The sequence below is a fragment of the Nannospalax galili genome, unplaced genomic scaffold, assembly GCF_000622305.1.
Source record: "Nannospalax galili isolate Female #2095 unplaced genomic scaffold, S.galili_v1.0 scaffold85, whole genome shotgun sequence".
In the NCBI taxonomy this organism is placed as follows: Eukaryota; Metazoa; Chordata; class Mammalia; order Rodentia; family Spalacidae; genus Nannospalax; species Nannospalax galili.
In genome coordinates, this window is record NW_008358866.1 from 3248983 (window position 1) to 3270432 (window position 21450).

A 21450-nucleotide genomic window follows, 5' to 3' on the forward strand; every position below is an offset into this window, starting at 1 on the left:
CCACAACTAGGCATCCCCTAGCCCCACAGGTTATCTCCATTTATCCCTTCAAACTTTTTGACAGTCTGACCTACTATGCAGATTGTAGGAGGGCAAACCCCATTCTCTGTTGTACAAAGTACATAATGATATCTTGTTTGTACATTTTGTCCTGTAAAATACTAAACAACTTGATGTAAATTTTTATTTTTGGCTTATTTTTAACAAAGAGATCAACATTAAAATGATAATTCTTAAGATTTTTAAAGCATTTCCCAGCTCTCCTGTGTATTTTTCTACATTCATCGTCTATTCTAACAGATTCTCATATAAAGACTGAGAAAGCATCAGCAGTGTTATGTCTTGCTGGAAGTTTGAAATATGAAGATTGACAAAAGGCTCGGGGATGAGGGAGACCCGGCAGCAATCACATATTTCTGCAAGTTTCATGTCACCTTGTATATTACTGCCATGGAATGGTGGTTGTAGAATAAACTATAACTTCAGCCAGAAATTAAAATCTGATTTGAGAAACCAAAGTTTTTCCTTCTATCTTGGCAATAATTTTTAATATGTGTTTCACTTCCTACAACCATATTATGGAAGATTTTCTTCCTTCTCCTTTGAACTGTAATGCCCGGAATCATTCTGACAGGAAGTTCACAAGTCCTCTTGAGCAGCAATTATAATTCTCTGTTGATTAACTGAGCATGAGACTACACTGATCCTGAAAGGCACACCGTTGATAGCAATAATCCCACCATGGATTAAGACTCACTGGCTACAAAATAATCACTGCACAAAGCTTTTCCTTTTCTAAATAAGAAATCTGCTTAAACCTTATTAATAGTGCAAATAACACAGCAATAACAAAAGAAAGCTTATGTTATCTACATACTATATGATATATAATATTTAATTTTAACATTTTGGTTAAAATACATGAGGTATACCTATGGGTTAGATGAATGTTTACATTTTCTTAAAGATGATAGTCACTAACATCTGTAATGAGAAAATCAGTCTCATGCTGTGGCTCAAAATGGAGTTAGACACCCACAAAAGGAAGCACGTACCCCTTTAACGTCAGCAGCATCATTGGCAAGCCTGGTGGTCAATGCGCCAGTGGTATTTTTATGATCATCAAACCAGCTCATATCCTGGAATACAAAGGTATTTTTTAATGTTCTATTTGCACAACTTTCATATCTAGGAGAAATTTTCAGAGTTAGCTAGCACATATACTCCCTGCATTCAGCATTCAGAACTTGATGTTAAATAGACAGGAGAGAGAATTAATACACACACACACAAAACTGAATTATTTCACTTGCAATTTTTTTTTATAATTGTTTCTTTCCAGTACAACTCCAAGTGTTGAACAGTAAAGAGTAATAATGTTGCTGTTGTCGTAAAGCCTTAGCTCCAGATTTAGAAGGTACACATACATAAACATACACCATCTAGCTGGTAATTAACACAATGGACAAAAACTGCATGGTGAGGGGCTGGAGAGATGGCTCAACGGTTAAGAATACTAGCTGCTCTTGCAGAAGACCTACATTTGGTTTTCAGCACCTACATGGCAGCTAACAACCATCCATTCATAACTCCAGTTCCAGGGAATTCACCTCCCTCTTCTGGCCTCTGTGGGCATTGCACATACATGCAGGCAAAACACTCGTGTACATAAAATAAAAATAAATGAATAAATTTTTTAAAAAGACAGAGCAAGGTAAGAAGGTCAAAGAGGGGAGGGACAGGTTGGAGGGACAGAAAAAGCTGTGCTAAGGTGACATGTGAGCAGACACTCAAATGAAGGCAAGATGAGGACGTCCAGGGAAGGAAGATACAGCACTGGCAAAGGCCCCAGGGTGAAGGCACACTTCATCTGCTCACACAGCAGCAAGGAAGCCTTACAGCCTGCCACTTGCCTAAAGAGAAACACTATGCTTGTCTCTTAACCTGCGCCTTCCTCTGGACACCTCTGTCCCCTGTGGTTCCCAGATCCTCTCTTCTTCCACCTTTTGTAGTTGACTATGTGGGGAAGATACCATGTGCTGGATTAGGGTGATATGGTAGATGACCTCTGTGCGGTGGGATGGGGCATGCACATCGTACATGGCCTTTAGCAACTGTAAAGACACAGACGTTTCCCTTAAAGATAGATTCTGGTAGTCTCCAGATTGGGATGAGGAGGTAATGGATGCAGCTAGGAAGCTGATGTAATATTAGAGAGAGGGGAGTTTTCAAAGCCTGAACAACTGCTAGAGAAGTACAAAGACTAGGTGAGGAGTAAGTTCAAGTTTAGAAACAATAAAGCCTGAAACATTTAATTAATTAATTTATTTTTATTTTATGTGTATGTTTTGCCTGCATGTGTGTAAGTGCACCAGTGTGTGTCATTCCTGTGGAGGCCAGAGGAGGGTGCCTGATTCCCTGGAACTGGAGTTAGAGACAGTTGTTAGTTGCCATGTGGATGCTGGGAACTGAACCCAGATCCTCTACAGGACAGCCAGTGTTCTTAACTGCTGAGACATCTCTCCAGTCCCTGAAACACTTATTAATATTGAAAGAGCAAAGTGGAACCAGCGGATAGTCAACTCTAGTCTAGGATAGAATAAATGAACAGAAAAAAAATGATTTAAAAACAAATAAAAATCTAGATTAAAATGATATTCAACATAAAAATGATTTTCTTTGTAAAATCTCTTATTTCTAAGCAAGGTAAGACCATGGTTCTGAAGAATGAATTTTTGTCACAAAGAACTATGGTCTCTAAGAAGTTACCTGAATCAGTAATTTGCATCAAAGAAGTAGCTATCATTTTTATAAAAATATTTAACAAAAGCCTGGTGTGGTGGCACATGCCTTTAATCCCAGTACTAGGGAGGCAGAAGCAGGTTGATCTCTGTGAGATTGAGGCCAACCTGGTCTACAAAGTGAGTTATAAGCCAATTAGGGCTACAGGGAGATCCTGTCTCAAGACAGACAAAACAAACAAACAAAAAACTAAAGTACAATTACTCATTATTGTCTGTAGTAATTTACGTTTTATTATTCTCAAGTACTTAAGTTTTCCCAGTGGAATGTGATTTTCTTGAATGCCTTGAAATACTATAATTCATAAGCAGTGGTTTTGATATGTTTTTTCTACTGAGCAATCTATGGAGAAAGCATCATGGACACACCATTTACTCAACCCCCAAAGCATAATGGACCTGGGAGTTGGCCTGGAGGCTGGCAGTGTAATGGGCATCTAATGACTTACCAAGGTCAATCTTGAGAGTTCAAGTAGAATCCTGGTGTTAAATGGTTTGACCACAAAGTACGAGGTTAGAGACTGTGATTAGATCAGACTGACTCATATATCAGACTTAGCCCTAGCTGTGATCATACATGGCTAGCAAGTCTTATGTTATCTTTCAAAGTGTTGGTGGGAAGACTAGGAAAGGACTGTGGGATCAAAATGGGGAGGGGACTGGAGATGGCTCAGTGGTTAAGAGAGCACACAACTCTTGCAGAGGATCAGGGTTCAGTTCCTAGCACCCACATCTTGCAGCTCACAGCAGATCCATCAGTTTCTTCTAGGGTTACCTTCACGCATGTGCACATACTGCCCAACACACACTAATTAAAAAGGTACAATAGCTGGATGCGGTGGAACACATCTTTAATCCCAGCACTTGGGAGGCAGAGGCAGGTGGATCTCTGTGAGATTGAGGCCAGCGTGTCTACATAGTGAGTTTCAAGGCAGTTGGGACTACAGTGAGAGACCCTGTCTAAAAAACAAAAAGTTAAAACAAGTCTTATTAAAAAACACCTGGACAGGGGATGGAGACATGGCTTAAGAGCATTGGCTGTCTTACAGAGGACTCAGATTCGATTCCTAGAACCCACAGGGCAGCTGACAGCTGTCTGGAACTCCAGTTCCAGGGGACTCTGATGCCTTTTTCTGATCTCCTCAGGCATTTCATGATACGGGTGTGCTTACATATATGTAGGCAAAACACTCATACACATAAAATAAAATAAAATAAAAGAAAATATTTTTAAAAATCTGGGCAAAGCAATGCTTCTCAGCTAGGGTTGAAGTACCTCTGGCTTGCCTAGGGCAGGATTCTAGAATGCCTTGTTATTGATAGCAAATGATTAGTGATTATCGTGAAAAGTTAAGTCACATATAAAATATTCTTGTTTTACAGACACACACACACACACACACACACACACACACACACACGAACAAACAAAAAAACCAAAATAAATTTCCTCTTGGACTGCTCTGAGATACCTTCCCTTTTCCAAATCCCACTTCTTCTTTGTAAGGAAAAGAATCACACTGTTGTGAGGGTGTTGAAGGTGCAAAATGGGAGCTGCACTCTATTCTAGCGAGTCACTATAAACTAACAACACTGCAGTGTGGGTCTGAGCAAAGAAATCAGGCAGAGAGGAATGGGCCATGATGATGAATTTGGATGTGGAATGAAAGGTTTAGAGGGTATCTTCTGGTGGAATCGTGACAGGATATCCCAGGTTCACAACAGAAAGAAGGAAAAGTGGAAATGGAGAGCACCGAAGATTACTTCAGCTTTCATGTCTCAGTGCTGGACAAAAAGACTGGTGGACCATTTACTTCATTTGTCTTAAAGCAATCTGGTTCCAAATGGACTGTAGGCCCTCAGCCTGAACCTGTGGATGGGTCACCAGCACCTCAGCATGAGGCTGTGGGATGACCAACATGGGAACTCAATCTGAGTAACCTGATAGAGCTCCCACAACCTGGGTCCACAGAGCACAAGAGGGAAATCCTCCTTGTCCCAGGGTGCATACCTGTCTCAGCATGGATTTGAAAACCATATATCGGAGCCGCTTGGTGAGGATCTCTCCAGCTTTGCCAAATGTGAACCCCTGTGAAGAATGAGAACATGTCACACAAAGACTCATGAGAGACTCAGACACCAGTTACACAACAGGATGGGGGGGTCAATGTCATGGCTAAGGCAGGATCTTGATGAAGTCACAAAGTCTTGGTTCCTAGGGTTTACTGCATTGCTGTGACTATACACTATGGTGCAAGCTGCATAGCTGCAGTAGTGATGGGACTAGAAGAGGACAGTTTTAAACCTGACCCTGTGGTTCCCAGTTAGTTGGCAGAGTGACCAGAGGTTTATTACAAAATATGTTTCTTTGCCTGCCTCCCACTCTCAGCCCAACTTATTTCTCCAGTGAACAACAGAAATCACTCAGGAAGCAGGTATTTTTCCTAAAGCAGGAGGTACTCCAAACAGGCTGTCCTCATTAATTATTAATTGGAACATTTGTGAGAGAGAAAACAGGTGCTGTTAATAACTGCATAAGAATCTAAGGTGAAATCTCATAAAAAAGAATTTATAGTCCTCCATGCATAAAGGATACAAAAACCAAAGTTATCATTTTTTTTCGGTCTTTTTGAGACAGGGTGTCCCTGTAGCCCCAGCTGTCCTGGAACTCACTATGTAGACCAGGCTGACCTTGAACTCAGAGATCTGCCTGCCTCTGCCTCCTGAGTGCTGGGGTTAAAGGCATGCACCACCACGCCTAGCTCAAAGTTATCAATTTTTAATTTTCAAACTGAAAAAGCCAAAGTTTGGAGCAAAACAGGATGAAGAAAATGGCTCACCAAGAGAAAACCTTTTGCACTCTATGTCCCCATCCTTTAAGGCTATACTCTTCTGTGTCTAGCAGGAGGGAACAGTAATGAAGAAAGAATAGCAAGCTGTGAGTATGCTGGCATGTTAGGCCACATCTGGGAAGAAAGACAAAAAAGTCTTCACTCCAATGAGGCTGGGGAAACATGACACGAGAGAAGCACTGTTTCCCTTTTCCCTGAAATTGGGGAGTGGCAGCCTACAGATGAGACATGGAGAGCAGTGTGAAAAAGGCCCTTATACCAGCCCCACAGCTCCTGCAGTGTCAGAGAAATAGAAGAGGGCAGTAATACATCCATCAGCCTCCCAAGTAACATATTGGGTGCTATTGAAAGAGGAGGCACATACAGAGGGCATGAGCCAAGACCAAGCCAACTCTTTCAGGTGCTCAGGAAAATGGGGATCATGTAAACGAAAGGCCAGATGGGATTATAAACTCCACAGATGGCCAGTATAAAGCTGGCACACAATGTCTTATAGACCATAGCTCTTCACTCAGTGTTACAGAACCTTCTGCTGAGATATTCTGTGTGTACAGGGAGGTAGAGGAGAAGGGGAAATCCTAGATGAGCTTAAGCCCAAAACTTCTAGTACTTGAGTTCACATGGAAATATCACAGCAAAGTTTCTGCTGTTGGATGAAATGGCATGCAAAAGGCCTTTCTTGCTTTGCCTTGGCTAGAATAAGTGAGCCAATACCTACCTACAGGGAAAATTATTATTATTATTTTTATTGAGCGCTACCTACTCTGACAGTGTGGGTTACAGACATGACCTCATCAAGTCACATGGCAACCCTAAAACCTTCAGAAGAAACTGGGCTTTAGAGTAGCTGACAAATCTCCAGAGGCAACAGTTCAACAGTGGCAGAGCTGGAGTCTGAATGAATCAAGGCGTACAAAAGCCCTGGCCCTTGAGTCTGAGTCTGAGCTCCTGTCCCCCACCAAACTCACTGCCTTTTCTCATGATGTTTGCAAATTCTGCTGAGGTGAATCAAGAAATAATGCAGACACTTACCTGAAGAAAATATGTAATAAAACAAACAATTCCAGAAACCAGAAATAATAGTGAAAAGAAGTTACAATTTTGTCGTTTGGTTTCAGTATCATCATTTCTTGTAAAAACCTGTGGGAAGATATTTGAAGGGTCATTTGTTCTGTCACTGAGGAAGGCTTTCTGCATCTAACCCACTCGCCATCTCATACAGTTTGGAGAACAGGAGAGGCTGTAAGCTGAACAGGTTTAGCTTCGGGAATATTTTTACCCTTCAAGCCATTTGCATTTTGCTGTCCTTAGAGATAAGAGGGGGTCTCAGGCTTTCCTGTAGAATAATGTGTGTCACCCTACCATGTAAAAAATGTGAACAAATCCCCTCCTTGTGGAATCCTTGGTAGGGAACTGTATTGTGTGACAACCACTGTTTCATGACGGACATTTCAAAGTATTCTAAGCTGTCTGGAGAGAATCTCTTGCTGTGTACCAGATGACCTGAGGAAGCATATTTCATTCAGCTTTTCAGAAAGAAAGGTTCCTCAGTCATCATTTCTGTTAGGAGGAATGCTTAGAAAGCCAGGTAGCAGCTATACCCACCTGACTGACAACTAGATAGGGAAGCCTTTCCAGAGACGATTAGAGTGCAAAAAGGATGTTTGGGGCTGAAGGAACAGACAGAATAACCACTCCACAGGGAAAGAAAACACACTTCTCCCCACAAGGGCTGAACCAGTCTTATAAGATGCACTCCTAACCCAACCCAGAAAACTTTATGCTTTGGAAAAAAAGATTTTCAGAAGACATTAATTCAATTATTCGTCACTAAAATAATGGCTAACAATCACCAAGTTCCCTTTCAGTGCCAGGTATCTGAATGTGGATTCATGTGTGCTAATCCTTTCATCCTCACATTCGTATGTCCAAGTTTGCTTTCATACTTTCACCATTTTATAGAGAGAATGAGAAACAGAGGCATATACTAAACCCATTTGAGGGAGCCACACAGGGATGACCCAAGGACACAAACTCAAGCCATCTGACCCAGAGCCCACTGTTTGCAATGAGGCAGAGGGCCTCTTGCCCACCAGGACCTAGGATCTACTGTGCCAACCCTGGATCACATGTAGACTTCCTGTTACATGAGATTGAATTGTTTTTTAAAGCAGCTAAGTCCATTCCCAACTTACTTGATTCAGTTTTTTTTTCCTTTGATGACATTACTGTCTACCTCCCTGACTTTAAGACATGCATTAGAAGAAAGAACAGTAAGCTAAGGGCTACGGTCCAAATGTTTTTATAGTGTTAGTGAACTAAAGTCATGTTCTTGTTTCCATACTGTGCATGTCTGATATCTATGGGCAGAGCTGAATTATTTCCAACCAAAACCCTATGTCCTGCAAAATCTAAAATATTTACTCAATTTTCACTTAATAGAAAAGTTTAGGGGCCTTTGTTTTACCACATATGTCCCATGGAATTGGGCATTATTTCCTCAGTACTATTTTAGAAAAGTCCCTAGCACAGGACAGACCCTGAAAATTTATTTGTTGAGTGAATAAATAGGAATATCAATGTGAAATGAGCTAGTCAGGCATGAATGGACTCAAATAGCCAAGTGTGTGATAAGTTTTGTGATAAAATCAAAAGTTAGGCATGGGAGATAGCTCTGTTGGTAAAATGACTGCCACATAAACATGAAGACCTGAGCTGGGTCTCCAGCCTCCAAATAAAAAACTAGGTGTGGTCATGTGTGTGTGGAACCCTAGTTCTTGGTAGGGCAGAGACAGAAGGATCCCCAGAGTTCATTGGCTAGCTAATCTAGACAATCAGTGGCACATCATAGTGGAAGACATTGATGTCGACCTGTAGCCTCCATATGCACACATTGGCTTAGAGCCCAATAGTGGCAGGTGTGGAAAACAACTTGTCTGGTTTCACTGACTATTTCAGGGAGCTGGTTCCAAGGCTCTAGGATAAAATTCAGGGATCTGGATAGAAACTAGCAAAAAGAGTCAAGCACGGTAGCACATGCCTATCATCCCAGTACCTGAGAGACTGAGGAAGGAGGATCACCAACTCAAAACCAGGCTGGGCTACACCTGGAGGCCTTGTCACAACAACACCAAAAAGCCAAACAAACCCAAAAATTTTAAAAGAAAAAGAAAAACAAACAAACAAAAAATGAGGACAAAGGATAGCTGATAAAATTAGCTTTCTGCTTATAAACCAGACTTGCATTCTTCCATCTTTAAGCCAGCTGGCTCCATTCCATGAGACAAACTTTGTGATTTATGGCCAATGGTACAAGCAATTCATTCACTCTTCATTGGTAAACACAAATAAAAACTAAATAATGACTATAACCACTTACCCCTACAATCCTTGAAAATACTATGGCAAATACTGGCTGAATGCATCCATTGATAGCAGCACAAAATACCCCAATCACTAAATAAGGCCATTCAGTTAAATTCAGTTTTAGGATCCTCCAAAAGGAAACTGAAGATACAACTTCATCCTAGAAAACATAAAATTGCAAGCTAGTTTAAAAAACTGGTAATTCAGGGGCTGGAGACATGGCTCAGAGGTTAAGAATACTGGCTGCTCTTGCAGAGGACAAGGGTTTGAATCACAGTGCCCACAGGGTGGCTAACAACCATCCATAACTCCAATTCCAGGGAATTTTATGCCCTCTTCTGTCCTCTGTGGGTACTGCATGACATGGGTGCACTTACATACATGCAGACATAACACTCATATACATAAAATAAAATAAATGACAAATGGGTAATTGAATTCATGATGCTCCTTCCATATGCATATCACTAAGGAATATAACTTATGATTCTTTATTGCTTGACAGCTATTTCACTTCAAAAAAAATACTGACAGCTTCATTTTTTAGGAAATAAATAATGCTGCAAACAACATTAAACTCTTGAGCTGAAATTCAGAAGAAAAGGATATTTACAATTAGAAATAAACAGAATAGAAAATTTGATATTGGCAGTCCCACCATAGTCCCTCTTTTAAAAAATTATTAAACTGCTCTCACACATAATTCTGATGTTACTGACATCTGAGGTTATAAAGAATATAAGCTTCAGACTCATAAATGTAATCCTTGTAGGCTATATATTAATTTCAAAATATTATGGCTGGATTATAGCTCAATCCAACTGTCCAAATCTTTATGTATGTTAAGGCTACAATGGCATACAGGGAAGGACTATGTTTTACCAGCTGTAAGAGAAATTAATGAGGGGCAAGATGCCTGGCATGGCTGCACAGGCCTTTAATCCCAGCACTTGGAAGGTCTCCCAAGTGAATCCCTGTGAGTTTGAAGCCAGCCAAGGCTACATAGTGAGATCCCCATCTTTAAAAAAAAAAAAAAGCAAGTGATATAGCCTGGTAGTAAAGTGCCCAACTACACCGTAAAGGCCCTAGCACCAAGAAAACAAACCACGTTTTATTAATTTCTTAAGATTTTTGTCCACATTCCTGATTTAGAGTCTATGATGGTTAATGTTGTAAAGCTGACAGAATCTAGAATCGCCTAGGGGATAAGCCTCTGGGCATGATAGTGAGGGGTTATTTAGGTTAAGATCAGGTTAACTGATGTGAGAAGCTTGTGACTGAATAAAAAGCAGAAAGGGAGCATTACCACTCTTTGCTTCTAGACTATGGATCAATGTGACCAGCTGTCTTAAGTTCCTCCTTCCATGATAAACTGTACCCTCAAACTGTGAACAAAGAAATCCTTCCGTCCTTAAATTGCTTTGGTCAGATGTTTTGTCAAAGCAACTAGGAAATTAACAGATACAGATCACTAAAGTTTCTTTACATAAACTCAAAATTTAAATAAAAAAATCTTTCAAGGCTAGCGAGATGGCATAGCTAAGGTTAAGAACACTGGCTGTTCTTGCAGAAAGAAGACCCAGATTCGGGTTCAGTTCCCAGAATCTATATGGCAACTAACAATTGTCCATAACTCCAATTCTAGGGGATCTAACACTCTCTTCTGATCTCCATGGTCATTGCATGCATATGATGCACCTATATACATGCAGGTAAAACACTCATAAAATAAAAATAAATGTTTAAATATTTGTATTAATTATTCTTAAATTCTAAACTGACTATAAAGTATTTTGATTTTAGTTTCAGGAACATGCTACAGAACAGGACAGAACAATTCTAGATAGTTATATCTTGTTTTTCTTCCTACTCCAGCTCCAGCTCACCCAACTTGGAGAGCCACACGAGGGAAGGGGTTAAGGTTTAGAACACAAAACTACAACCTCTTCCATACCAGAGCCTCTTTTGTGCTAAGTCTTATCTCTTGACCTTCTGGTCCATGGATACTTTTGCAATCTGATTTTCTTATTACAAGAGATCCTGAATTTTCTGAAGATAATTCAAAGGCATGAGTGGTGGTTTTGGATTCATCAGCTTCATTTTCTAGCTCCATTTCATTTCCTCTGGTCTAAAATAAATAAATAAATATACAGAAGCTGGTTAGGTACCATTAATCATGGAAATTAATTACTGAGCATCAGTATCAAGGAAAGTTATGATTTGTTTAGCGTTGTTATAGGAAAAGATGAAGTTAAACTGCTAGGCTTTCTAATGTAATATATTTGCAAGTAAACTGCTAATGAAACAAACTGCCAATGGACCTGCTGGCTTTCATGTAGTCATCCCCCTTCTGGGGCACTCAATCAAATTTGCTTTGGACCAAGCCTATCAATGGCAATGTGGTACATGCCATAAGATGAGTCTCATTTGTCATTTAAAATTTCCTAGACGTCACAGTCGGTTACACTTGGATTCTTGGCACCTGAGTGTGGATATAAAGTCATCAGGTAGATTTCAATGGTAATGTTTATCACCTCTTTATTCCATGAAGTAAATTTTTATGCTTCCTCCTGAACTATACCTCATTTTTTTATTTGTTGATTTTGTGTGTGTATATCATGAAGAACATCCCAAACAATCTTATTCATCTATATACCCACTTCCCAAATGGCACCCTCCCATAGTCCTACCCCCTCAACTGGAGCCCATATACTCTGTCATCCCTGTTACTGTCCACTGTGTTGTCAGTGCCCCCAGCCATTTCCCAGTGCTTGTCTATCCGCTAAATCTAGTCAGCCTATCTAGAGTTCCTTGTTTTAGGAAGATCAGCTCTTCCTCATCTAGCAGCAATCAGTTGTCAATATTCCTTTAGATAAGATTGGGGTCTGCTGCTCATTTTTCCAGTTCTATGCTGGGTTACTATCTGGGAGTCTCTTGGGCTACCCTGGCCAACAACTCAAAGAAAGGTATCTCCTGTCTGGCATTGTTTCTTGTTATGTAGCCTTTATCTATACATATGGACTCTTAAAAAATTATGTCACAATAAAAAATGTGAAAAGTATGAAATCAATTTTAATTATATATTTAACATAATGAATCAGGGCATTATTGTTATCTAACATATTACATTCAACATGTACCAATACAAAAAAACTATTGAGCTGTTTTGCTTTTTTTCTTTGTTTACTCAGTGTTCAGAATCCAGTGTGCATTTTGTACTTAAAGACATTTCAATTCAGGGCTAGAGAGATGGTTCAATGGTTAAGAGCACTAACTGCCCTTCAAGGACCTGGTTCAGTTCCTAGTACCCACGACGTGGCAGATAACATTCATCCAGGGGATCCACACCCTCTTCTGGCCTCCTTGGGCATTTCATGCACAGATACACTTAGATACATGCAGGCAAAACACTCATGCACATAAAACAAAAATATTTTAAAATTTTTCAATGTAGATTAACCACCCTTTAAAGGCTCAGTAGCCATGTGTAATTAGTAGCTACCACAGCAGTTTGCCTTTAAACTGTTTATTTTCTAGTTTCTCTCATTTTAAGAAAAAAATAATATAAAACACTAGCCAATCCTGACTAGCCAAAGCACCTTTTCCTACTTTTCATGATAAATCAAATTAAATGTATCTATAGCATTAAACACAGCAATATTATATTACTACTGAGATTACGTAGGAAATTCTAGAGCGCCACTGCACCTGCGTTGTGACAAGTTTGAAATAAATGCCTTTCTTTTTCATGAGTTCATCATGATTTCCTTTCTCCACAATGATGCCATCCTCCAACCCGGCAATGACATCAGCATTATGAATTGTAGACAATCGATGAGCTACCACGATGGTGGTCCGGCCTTCTCGAGCCTGGAGAGAGGAATCTGGCTTTTGATACATGAATAATTACAGGTGAAAAATCATTCAACTTATGTTTACTGAATACCAGTGCTTTGGATAATTATAAAATCATGAAAGCTACAGAATACAGTCTGTGATTTTTACTAAATATATGCTCAACTGATAGTTGATTATAATAAACAAACATTAGTAAAACATTTACATACTAATATATTCTTCTGGTGTCTATCAGCCTAAATTTATAGTAATTTTCAGGAGTTTATAAAAAGAAACAAAATTCAGGCACTTAACAATCAAGACATACACAGCTAGTGGTAAGGCCTACAAATCTGAACATTCTATATCTCATAAGACCACCTGGATGATCAGGACACACGCACACAAACATAAGGAAGCAAATGTAGATTTCAGTGTCACGTTGACCTGAAATTCAATCTAGGTTTTGTCATTTATGAATTCCAGGAATTTATCCAAGTCACAAGTTCCATGAGGCTTGATTTATTCATATGTAAAGTTAGGATAATAATAGTACTTACCTCTTAGAATAGGTGTAATGCCTAAATAATGGGGAACTGAACATGTATCTTGCACTAGAAAAGTATTTAGTAGGCTAGCATAATGGCTCACATCTGTAAGCCAAACACTTGGGAGGCTGAGGCAAGAAGATCACGTGTTTGGGAGGGAAGTGGCAGCCTGGGCTACACTGCAAGATGCTATATCAAAAAACAGAGGAAAATGAAAATAATCATAACATGTTTAAAAAGGAAACAGAAAAAAAAGTACTTGATGAAAGGCATTTGTTCCTTGGTTACATGCATTTTGAAAAAAAGTCAAGAGCCAGGTAAATGTTTTTAAATGCTCAATCTAATGTTTATTTTAATATCATCAAGAGAAACACAATCAGGATTGCCTGAAATTTCTTTAACTTGTAGAACTTCCTAATACATAAATTTTTCTCATTTTACATTTTTTTCCCTCAAGGAACAAAATAAAATAAAAAATTCAGACACAACAATATCAGAGTCAAGGTAAAAAATCAGAAGTCGAACAACCTAAAAACCAAATCCAAATGAGAGGCCTTGAGTGGTAATAGCAGAAAGGAAAGAAAATAGGGACTAATCTTTATATTTTGGGAAAAGGAAATGTAAAACTCCCTCTTAAAATAAAAAAAAATAAATAAAACCTTGTAAAGTTGTTTCTACTAAGAATCTGATATAGCTCTATTGTAGAATAAGAAGACACAGAGGTGAAATTGCAAATAAGAAAAGTCACGAGGAAAAAAAAAGCAGCTGTAATTCTGCTTTGATTTCAGTTCAGAGACGTTTGGTAAGTTGATTTTGTCTGCTACAACAGTCTACTACAGATGTTGACAGGATGTTCACAGGAAAGCACAGTGCCTTTTCATTAGAGAAAAGAGTTGGATAAAAGGAGTTCATCTTTGGTATCTACTGGGATAACTCAACCCCAAACACCTTTGCATATAAAGTCTGTACATTCCTTGTGGTGCCTGTCTGCTCAACTCTCTCTCTCTCTCTCTCTCTCTCTCTCTCTCTCTCTCTCTCTCTCTAAGACCAAGCACAGGGTAACTGCACAGAGCTGGAAGTTAGATCCTATTTGCTAAGTCTTAGACACTCAAGAATTCTAGAAAGGTTAAACTCTAGTCATAATCAAGGGCATTTCAGGGCTCAGACAGAGAGCTTTCTTACTCTCCATGCTTTAAAGTGGTATTTGCCTCTTTACAATTAAATGTTTCAGATTGTTTTCCCCTTTTGGACAAGATTACAAATTCTCAAAATTTGAGTAACAAAGCTATCTCTGGGCTAAGTTTTCAAGATCACAATGAAGGCCAATTTTCTATTTGCGTCTGAATTTCTGTGTCTAATTTATGATTTACAAATGTCTTCAGATGACATTTACTCATAACCACTTGAAAAAAGATAAAAAAGAAACCGAACAAACAAATAAAAAGAATACTTAGGAAGCCTGATGCTTTTTTGTTAGGTCCTAAAGAATTACCTAGGAACTATCAGATATCTCTTCGATGGCCAAGATTAATAAAAATCAACAGCCTGATGCAGAACATGCATCTATAACCCCAGGACCAGGGCACAGAGACAGGTCGACCACTGGAACTCATTGGCCAGCCAGTCTAGATGAATCTGTGAGCCCCAGGTTCAGTGAGACCCTGTCTCATAAAATAAGATGGAGATCAACTGAAGTAGACAACCCACACACATATGCATACATATTCAAGTGTACCCATGTACATACACATATACAAAAGAAAGAAAAATAACATTACATTGTTTTTCTTATAAATGAGACCTTTGTAAGCACAGCTCACAGACCTTATCCAGAGCAGCCTGAACCACCGCTTCACTTTCTGTGTCCAAGGCTGACGTGGCCTCATCCAGCAAGAGGATCTTGGGGTTGCGAACCAGGGCACGGGCAATAGCGATTCTCTGTTTCTGCCCACCACTCAGCTGGGCCCCTCTTTCTCCAACCAAGGTGTCAAATTTCTACAACAGAAGAAAAAAGGAAGATTTAGTGAAGCAGTAAGTGACTTCAGTTCATATTTCACATTGGGATGTAATCCCATCAACCACTTGTGCCTCACAAGCAACACAGTCCAGTTCTTTAAAATATGTATCTGCCACTAGCTGATAGGGCTAGAGCTTTAAATCCACAGTAATTTGATTTCTCTTCTGAGGAAGTTCTTCCACCTTGAGGAGTTTCCTAAGTTCCCATGGACTGCATTAGGTCAGAGCTCTATGCTCTAAGCTTTGACAGGCAGAGGTCAGGAACAACTCACATGAGGCAGTTTCATGATAAAGTCATAAGCGTTGGCTTCCTTGACAGCTTTCTCAATCTCCTCCACAGTGACATTTTCTCGTCCATAGCGAATGTTTTCTGCGATCGTGGTTGCAAACAACACAGGTTCCTGACTCACCACACCGATGATTTCCCGCAGATACCTCACATTTATGGTCCGAATGTCCTGCCCGTCGATACTGACCTGCCGTAGAACATCAGTGTGGTTTTCATACTTTGGAATCACAGTCGGAATGATGGGCAGTGGGTCTGCTGTCGGCTGCATGTCTACTCACCACGCCCTCTGTGGGGTCGTAAAGCCTCTGCAGCAGCTGGACGGTGGTGCTTTTCCCACAGCCACTGCTCCCAACCAGGGCCACTGTCTGCCCGCTCTGCACCTTGAGATTGAGGCCCTTCAAGATCTCGATTCAGTACTAGGATTAAATATGTCTGTTATTTTTGCTATTTTTTCAAAATTTCTAAATGAAACTTTACCCAACAGACTGTTTCATCACTGATTTATCATTTAACACTATACCTGAACATCCTTCCGAGATGGGTAGCTGAAGTGAACATTTCTAAATTCTAAATTTCCCTTCACGTTGTCGGGTTTGTGTCCCTTTGTGGAGAAGCTGTCAATGTTTGGCTCCTAAGAAGAAAAATAGGAAATCACTAGTCTACAGAAACTACTTTGTAGTGATACTCTGTGGAGGGGTAAAGTGGTCATGAAACTGACTCAATCAGAAAAGTTTTTTATCAGATGAATAAATGGCCAGTTCAGACTTACATTATCAATTATACTGAAGATTTCATAGGCTGCTCCCCTTGCACTGGCAAAGGCTTCAATATGTGGAGATGTATGTCCAATACTAAAAGTCCCCATTAATATAGAAAAGAAAACCTGAGGTAGGGGACAAAAAGACCAAACCCCACCCCAAAATTAGTACTCAAAATCTATCTTAAAAAAACAAACAAAATAAAACCTTTTTAGGTAAAACCTATTCACAACCAAATGGCTTCAAAATTGTGTTAAATAAGGCAACACTTGAAAAAAACAAAGGGAATTATTACATCTATATTACAAATTTGAATCTTGAGAAAGAGACTTGTTTGCCAAACACGTGTTGTACACCTTTAATTTCCAAACTCAAAAACTGAGGTAGGAAGATCACAAGTTTGAGGCTAGCCTGGGCTACATAATAAAGCTATCAAAAATGGGTGGGGGGATTACATTAAGTGGTTCAACAAAAGGTGCCTAAGACAAACTTAATATGCTTCTGCTTGGCTAAGGAAAGCAAACAAACAACCAGAGTACATCTTCTAATAGAATAGAGATTGTGCTTGGACTGCAAATTATATCATTGTCTTCAAATCAAAGAAAGCAATATCAAGCAATATCAAAAGTTAAGCCCTCTGTACTTGTACATAGTTCTATGAACAGAAAACCTCTAAATAGAATTCTTTTTTGAAAAGCAATTTATATTTCCACAATTGTGAGGTACATCAGTTGCCATTCAAAGAAGATTTTTACCATTACTTTTGTGGATAGTAAATCAGAAAATCAAAGAGAAGCACTTAGCAACAAGTTTTTCAAAAGCAGTCTCATCAAATGTCAGTGCTAATGTTCACCTTATCAAGGCTACAGAGCAAACTTGCAGGATCTACAAGAAAGACAACACAGTTGACTTTTGGATTTATCTAGTTTTCTTTCCACTTTTTAACCTAGCAATGAATGCTTCTTTGTAGTACTCAATAGTTGTTCAAAACACATTCTTCTAAGGTCAAGCCAAAACGATTCAATTTCATTGGCATTTTCAACAGTTCATTTTATAACACATATTACTTACAGTGAGCACTTGTCCAATAGAATATTCATTTGAAAAGACCAAAGAGGTCCCGTACCAGAATGCCAGAGCGTACGATGCGTAGACCAGTAGGTACGCCGCACCTACAGAAATACTGGCTGTGATGGCTTTCTTTATCCCAACACTTTTAGCTTCTTCTAAATTTTTATTGTACCTGGGAGAAAAAACAAAAATCATATCATATACTCATAAACCTTAGGGAAGCATTTCAATGTAACAAAGCAGCTATTTGAATAGTTTTAATTCATCCAGCCCCATAGCATACATGTGCTTTTTTTCTCTATACCAGCAAATAATAATAATGCACTATTATTATTTTATCACTTTCTTGTAAAAGAACAAACAAGCTTATAGAGAGTAAGTTATTTATGGAGACCCTCCTTCAAGATCATTCTCTAACCTTAACATTACTAAAAAGTAAAAGAATATTTAGCAAATATCAAAACCATGTGTTATTTTACACACAAGAGCAAACAGCTGGGTGTGATAGCTTGCCTATAATCCTGTTAATAGGGAAGAATGCAAATTCGGGGGCAGCCTGGCCTACATAGGAAGGGGAGGGGAGAAGGGAAAAGAGAGGGTAATGAGGCAGAAGAAGGAAGGAAGGAAAAGGAGGGAAAAGAAAGAATGAGGAATCAAAAAAGAAGGAAGCAGAGGAAGAAAGAGAATGAAGATGAGGAGCAAAAAGGAGGAAGAAAAATGAGGACGAAGGAGGAGGGAGAGGAAGAGGGAGGAGGACATGAATAAATTAGAGGCCTGATGCTAGAAAATCCTAAACACTAGAAAATTAATTAAATCTCTGAACGTTAAGGAAGTTTTTTTGTTTGGTTGGTATTTTTTGTTTTTTGTTTTTTGTTTTTTGGTTTTTTTTTTTGGTCTTTTTGAGACAGGGTCTCCCTGTAGCCCCAGCTGTCCTGGAACTCACTATGTAGATCAGGCTGGCCTTGAACTCACAGAGATCCACCTGCCTCTGCCTGCCCTTAGAGACTCCAGAAGAATGTAGCTGTCAACAAATACTAGCCCCTCTTATGTGCAAGGAACCTGAGATACACGTATACAGGACAAAATGTATACTATCTCTGTCTTTACATGGGAGATGTGAGTAATCAGCCTGTCTTTCAGACTCCCGTAAATTTCAGATGTTTCTGAAAGAGTTGATAGAGACTGCTAGATGAAAAACTTACTCTCCACTCACCCTTGGGTGCTTTTACTGAAAGATATGTATATTTGTCAGATACAATTAACTCTTGGTAGTGGGATGATGTCTCTTTTAGATTCGTTCTTCAGTCATGTTGCTTTTATTTCCATGGGGAGGAGGGAGAGAGAGAGAGAGAGAGAGAGAGAGAGAGAGAGAGAGAGAACCAAAGGAAAAAAGTAGTTTTTCAGTCATAAATATTGTTTTTTTTGTTTTTTTATGTGTATGAGTATATTGCCTGGACGTGTGTAAGTGAACTGTGTCATGCATTACCCTCAGAGGTCAGAAGAGGACATCTGACTCCCTGGAACTGTAGTTATCGACAGGTTTTAGTAGCCCTATGGGTACTGGGAATCAAACCCGGGTCCTCTGCAAGAGCAGCCAGTAATCTTAACCACTGAGCCATCTCTCCAGCCCCATAATATTATTTTATTAATACAACACATATGTATGTTGTTTATATTTTTTAAAGTTTATTTTTAGTATTTTTAATTTTTTTATTTTATTTTATGTATATGAATGTTATGCCTGCCTGTGTAAGTACACCCATGTTGTGCAGTGCTCAAAGAGGTCAGAAGAGGGCATCAGATCCCCTAGAACTGAAGTTATGGACAGTTATTAGCCCCCATGTGGGTGCTGGAATTTGAGCCATCTCTCCAGCCCCTTATTTTCAGTATTTTTGAATCGTGTGTGTGTGTGTGTGTGTGTGTTTGAGTGCTGGGACTAAAGGCAGGCACCACCACACCCGGCATGTTAAGGAAGTTTTAAAGACAGTTTGCTCCTGGCATTCTTTGAGGCTGCTGGAAGGACCAACTGAGAGATTACAAATGTGAGTGTATTTAGGGGAATGGAAATGTTATACAATGTTTTTTATATTAAAATAAGTTGTGCTAGGGGCTGGAGAGATGGCTCAGTAGTTAAAAGCACAGACTGCATGACTATATGGAAATAGTCTTACTCTTTTCATACGAACCTACAGCAATGGTGTCAGCATGCACAAGACCCATGCAAACTCAACCAGACACAAACCCAGCATAGAACTGTGGAAATTGGCAGGCCCCAATCAGTGAAGAACTATTGGCGGCTGATTACTGCTGGCTGAGGAAGAGCTGATCTTCTTGTCTTTTTGGTTGTGAGCCTGAGCCTTTAAGGGCTGCACCAGCTCTCCAGCTGAGCTGATCTTCTTTAAGGGAGTGACTCTAGACCCTAGTGGATGAACTTGCACTGAGGGATGTCTGGGGACAATAGGCTTTAACATAATGACAGAATGCATGAAATCCTGGGGGTGGGATATGGAAGGGTGACAATGGGAAAGGGGGTACAAAAGTGATTAGGATGATGTGTATGAAATAAGGAAAAATTCAATTAAAAATATACAGAAAGAAAGAAAGAGAGAGAGAGAGAGAGAGAGAGAGAGAGAGAGAGAGAAGCAAGCAAGCACAGCCACAAGCTGCTCTTGCAGAAGACCTACATTTGGTTTCCAGCACCCACATGGTGGCTAACATTCATCTGTGACTCCAGTTCCAGGGGATCTGACACCCCCTTCTGGCCTCAGGCATTGCACGACACGGGTCCACTTACATATAGAGGCAAAACACTAATACACACAAAATAAAAATAAATCAATTAATTAAAATAAAACTAAATAAGTTGCACTAAATGGGCCTTAGTGATATATGTCAATAATTCCAGAACTTGGATAGCTGAGGGAAAAGGATTGAGGGTTCTAGGTCAGACAGGGCTACACAGTAAGCTATTGTTTCAAAAGCAAAAAGCTGTACACTTTATTTCTGCAGATGTCAATTTAAAAATCATTGATGCACAAAGATTATTTTGGCTTATGAATATATAGTAGGCACAGGCTAGGGGAGCTCAAGCACTATATGGTGATGGGAGGAATAGGGAGACCCAGACTGGCTTTCGGGGTGAGCCAGTGGGCACCCCAGGCTCTAAGAGATGGTATGCAGACCAGAGAAGGTTTAAATTATAAGGGAAAGCAAGGATGTGGAACCCAGCACTCTGCTAGCGCACGAAGTACACACACTGGCTGAATTTAACCAACCTACTGAGCCTACTAGTTCTCTCTTACCTGAGCAAACTGGTAGGAAGGCCAATCCCAGGAGTGAGAGGAAGCACAACATCCCACAATGGGAAAAATGCTGGACCAACCACCAGAAAAAGAAGACTAGCGACTTAGAAAAAACAGAAACAACAAAAACACCCCAAAACAAGAAAACTCCAACCAGCACAAAAACAAAAGTAACATGAAAAACCATGACATGTCTCCTCCAAAATTTATCAACCTCATGGGAAGGAACCCCAGTAACAGTGACTTAAAATTCTGATCATAGAGAATGATTATAAAGACATTCAAAGAATTCAAAGATGACATGAATGTACTCCAGGAGAACAGAAACTGCTGAATGAAATATGCAAGTCAATTCAAGATATGAAAATACAATTCAATAAAGAGAAATACTGAACACCTCAGCAACCCCTCAGTTATCTCAAAGCCTTTGAGAAGGAACTGACAGTGATTCTAACCATTCCAACAGCTATCAAAATACCTGAAAGCAAATCCTGAATCCATCATTCTATCCTTGGAAGACAAAAGGAAAATGAGGTGGAACCCAAAAGAGGGATGCTTTTGGAAGCCCTTGTCAAGAAGTTCCAATGGACTCTCATATGAACATTTGAAA

General features: G+C 39.6%; 1 protein-coding gene across 4 annotated transcripts in view; it reads right to left on the bottom strand.

The window, feature by feature from the left end:
• The window catches only part of LOC103725176 (multidrug resistance protein 2), an 87577-nt gene that overhangs the window by 35152 nt on the left and 30975 nt on the right, over positions 1-21450 (bottom strand). For 3 of the 4 annotated variants that reach the window (XM_029558322.1, XM_029558320.1, XM_008822487.3), the window contains 12 exons: positions 17539-17710; positions 16479-16592; positions 16230-16340; positions 15988-16113; positions 15693-15896; positions 15229-15399; positions 12728-12889; positions 10974-11147; positions 9033-9179; positions 6686-6793; positions 4813-4890; positions 1056-1139 (listed from right to left, as the gene is read on the bottom strand). In XM_029558322.1, the coding sequence (XP_029414182.1) occupies positions 1056-1139; positions 4813-4890; positions 6686-6793; positions 9033-9179; positions 10974-11147; positions 12728-12889; positions 15229-15399; positions 15693-15896; positions 15988-16113; positions 16230-16340; positions 16479-16592; positions 17539-17710 (1651 nt within the window). The remainder of the gene's footprint in view (positions 1-1055; positions 1140-4812; positions 4891-6685; positions 6794-9032; positions 9180-10973; positions 11148-12727; positions 12890-15228; positions 15400-15692; positions 15897-15987; positions 16114-16229; positions 16341-16478; positions 16593-17538; positions 17711-21450) is intronic. The other variant, XM_029558321.1, reaches the window with a different exon arrangement.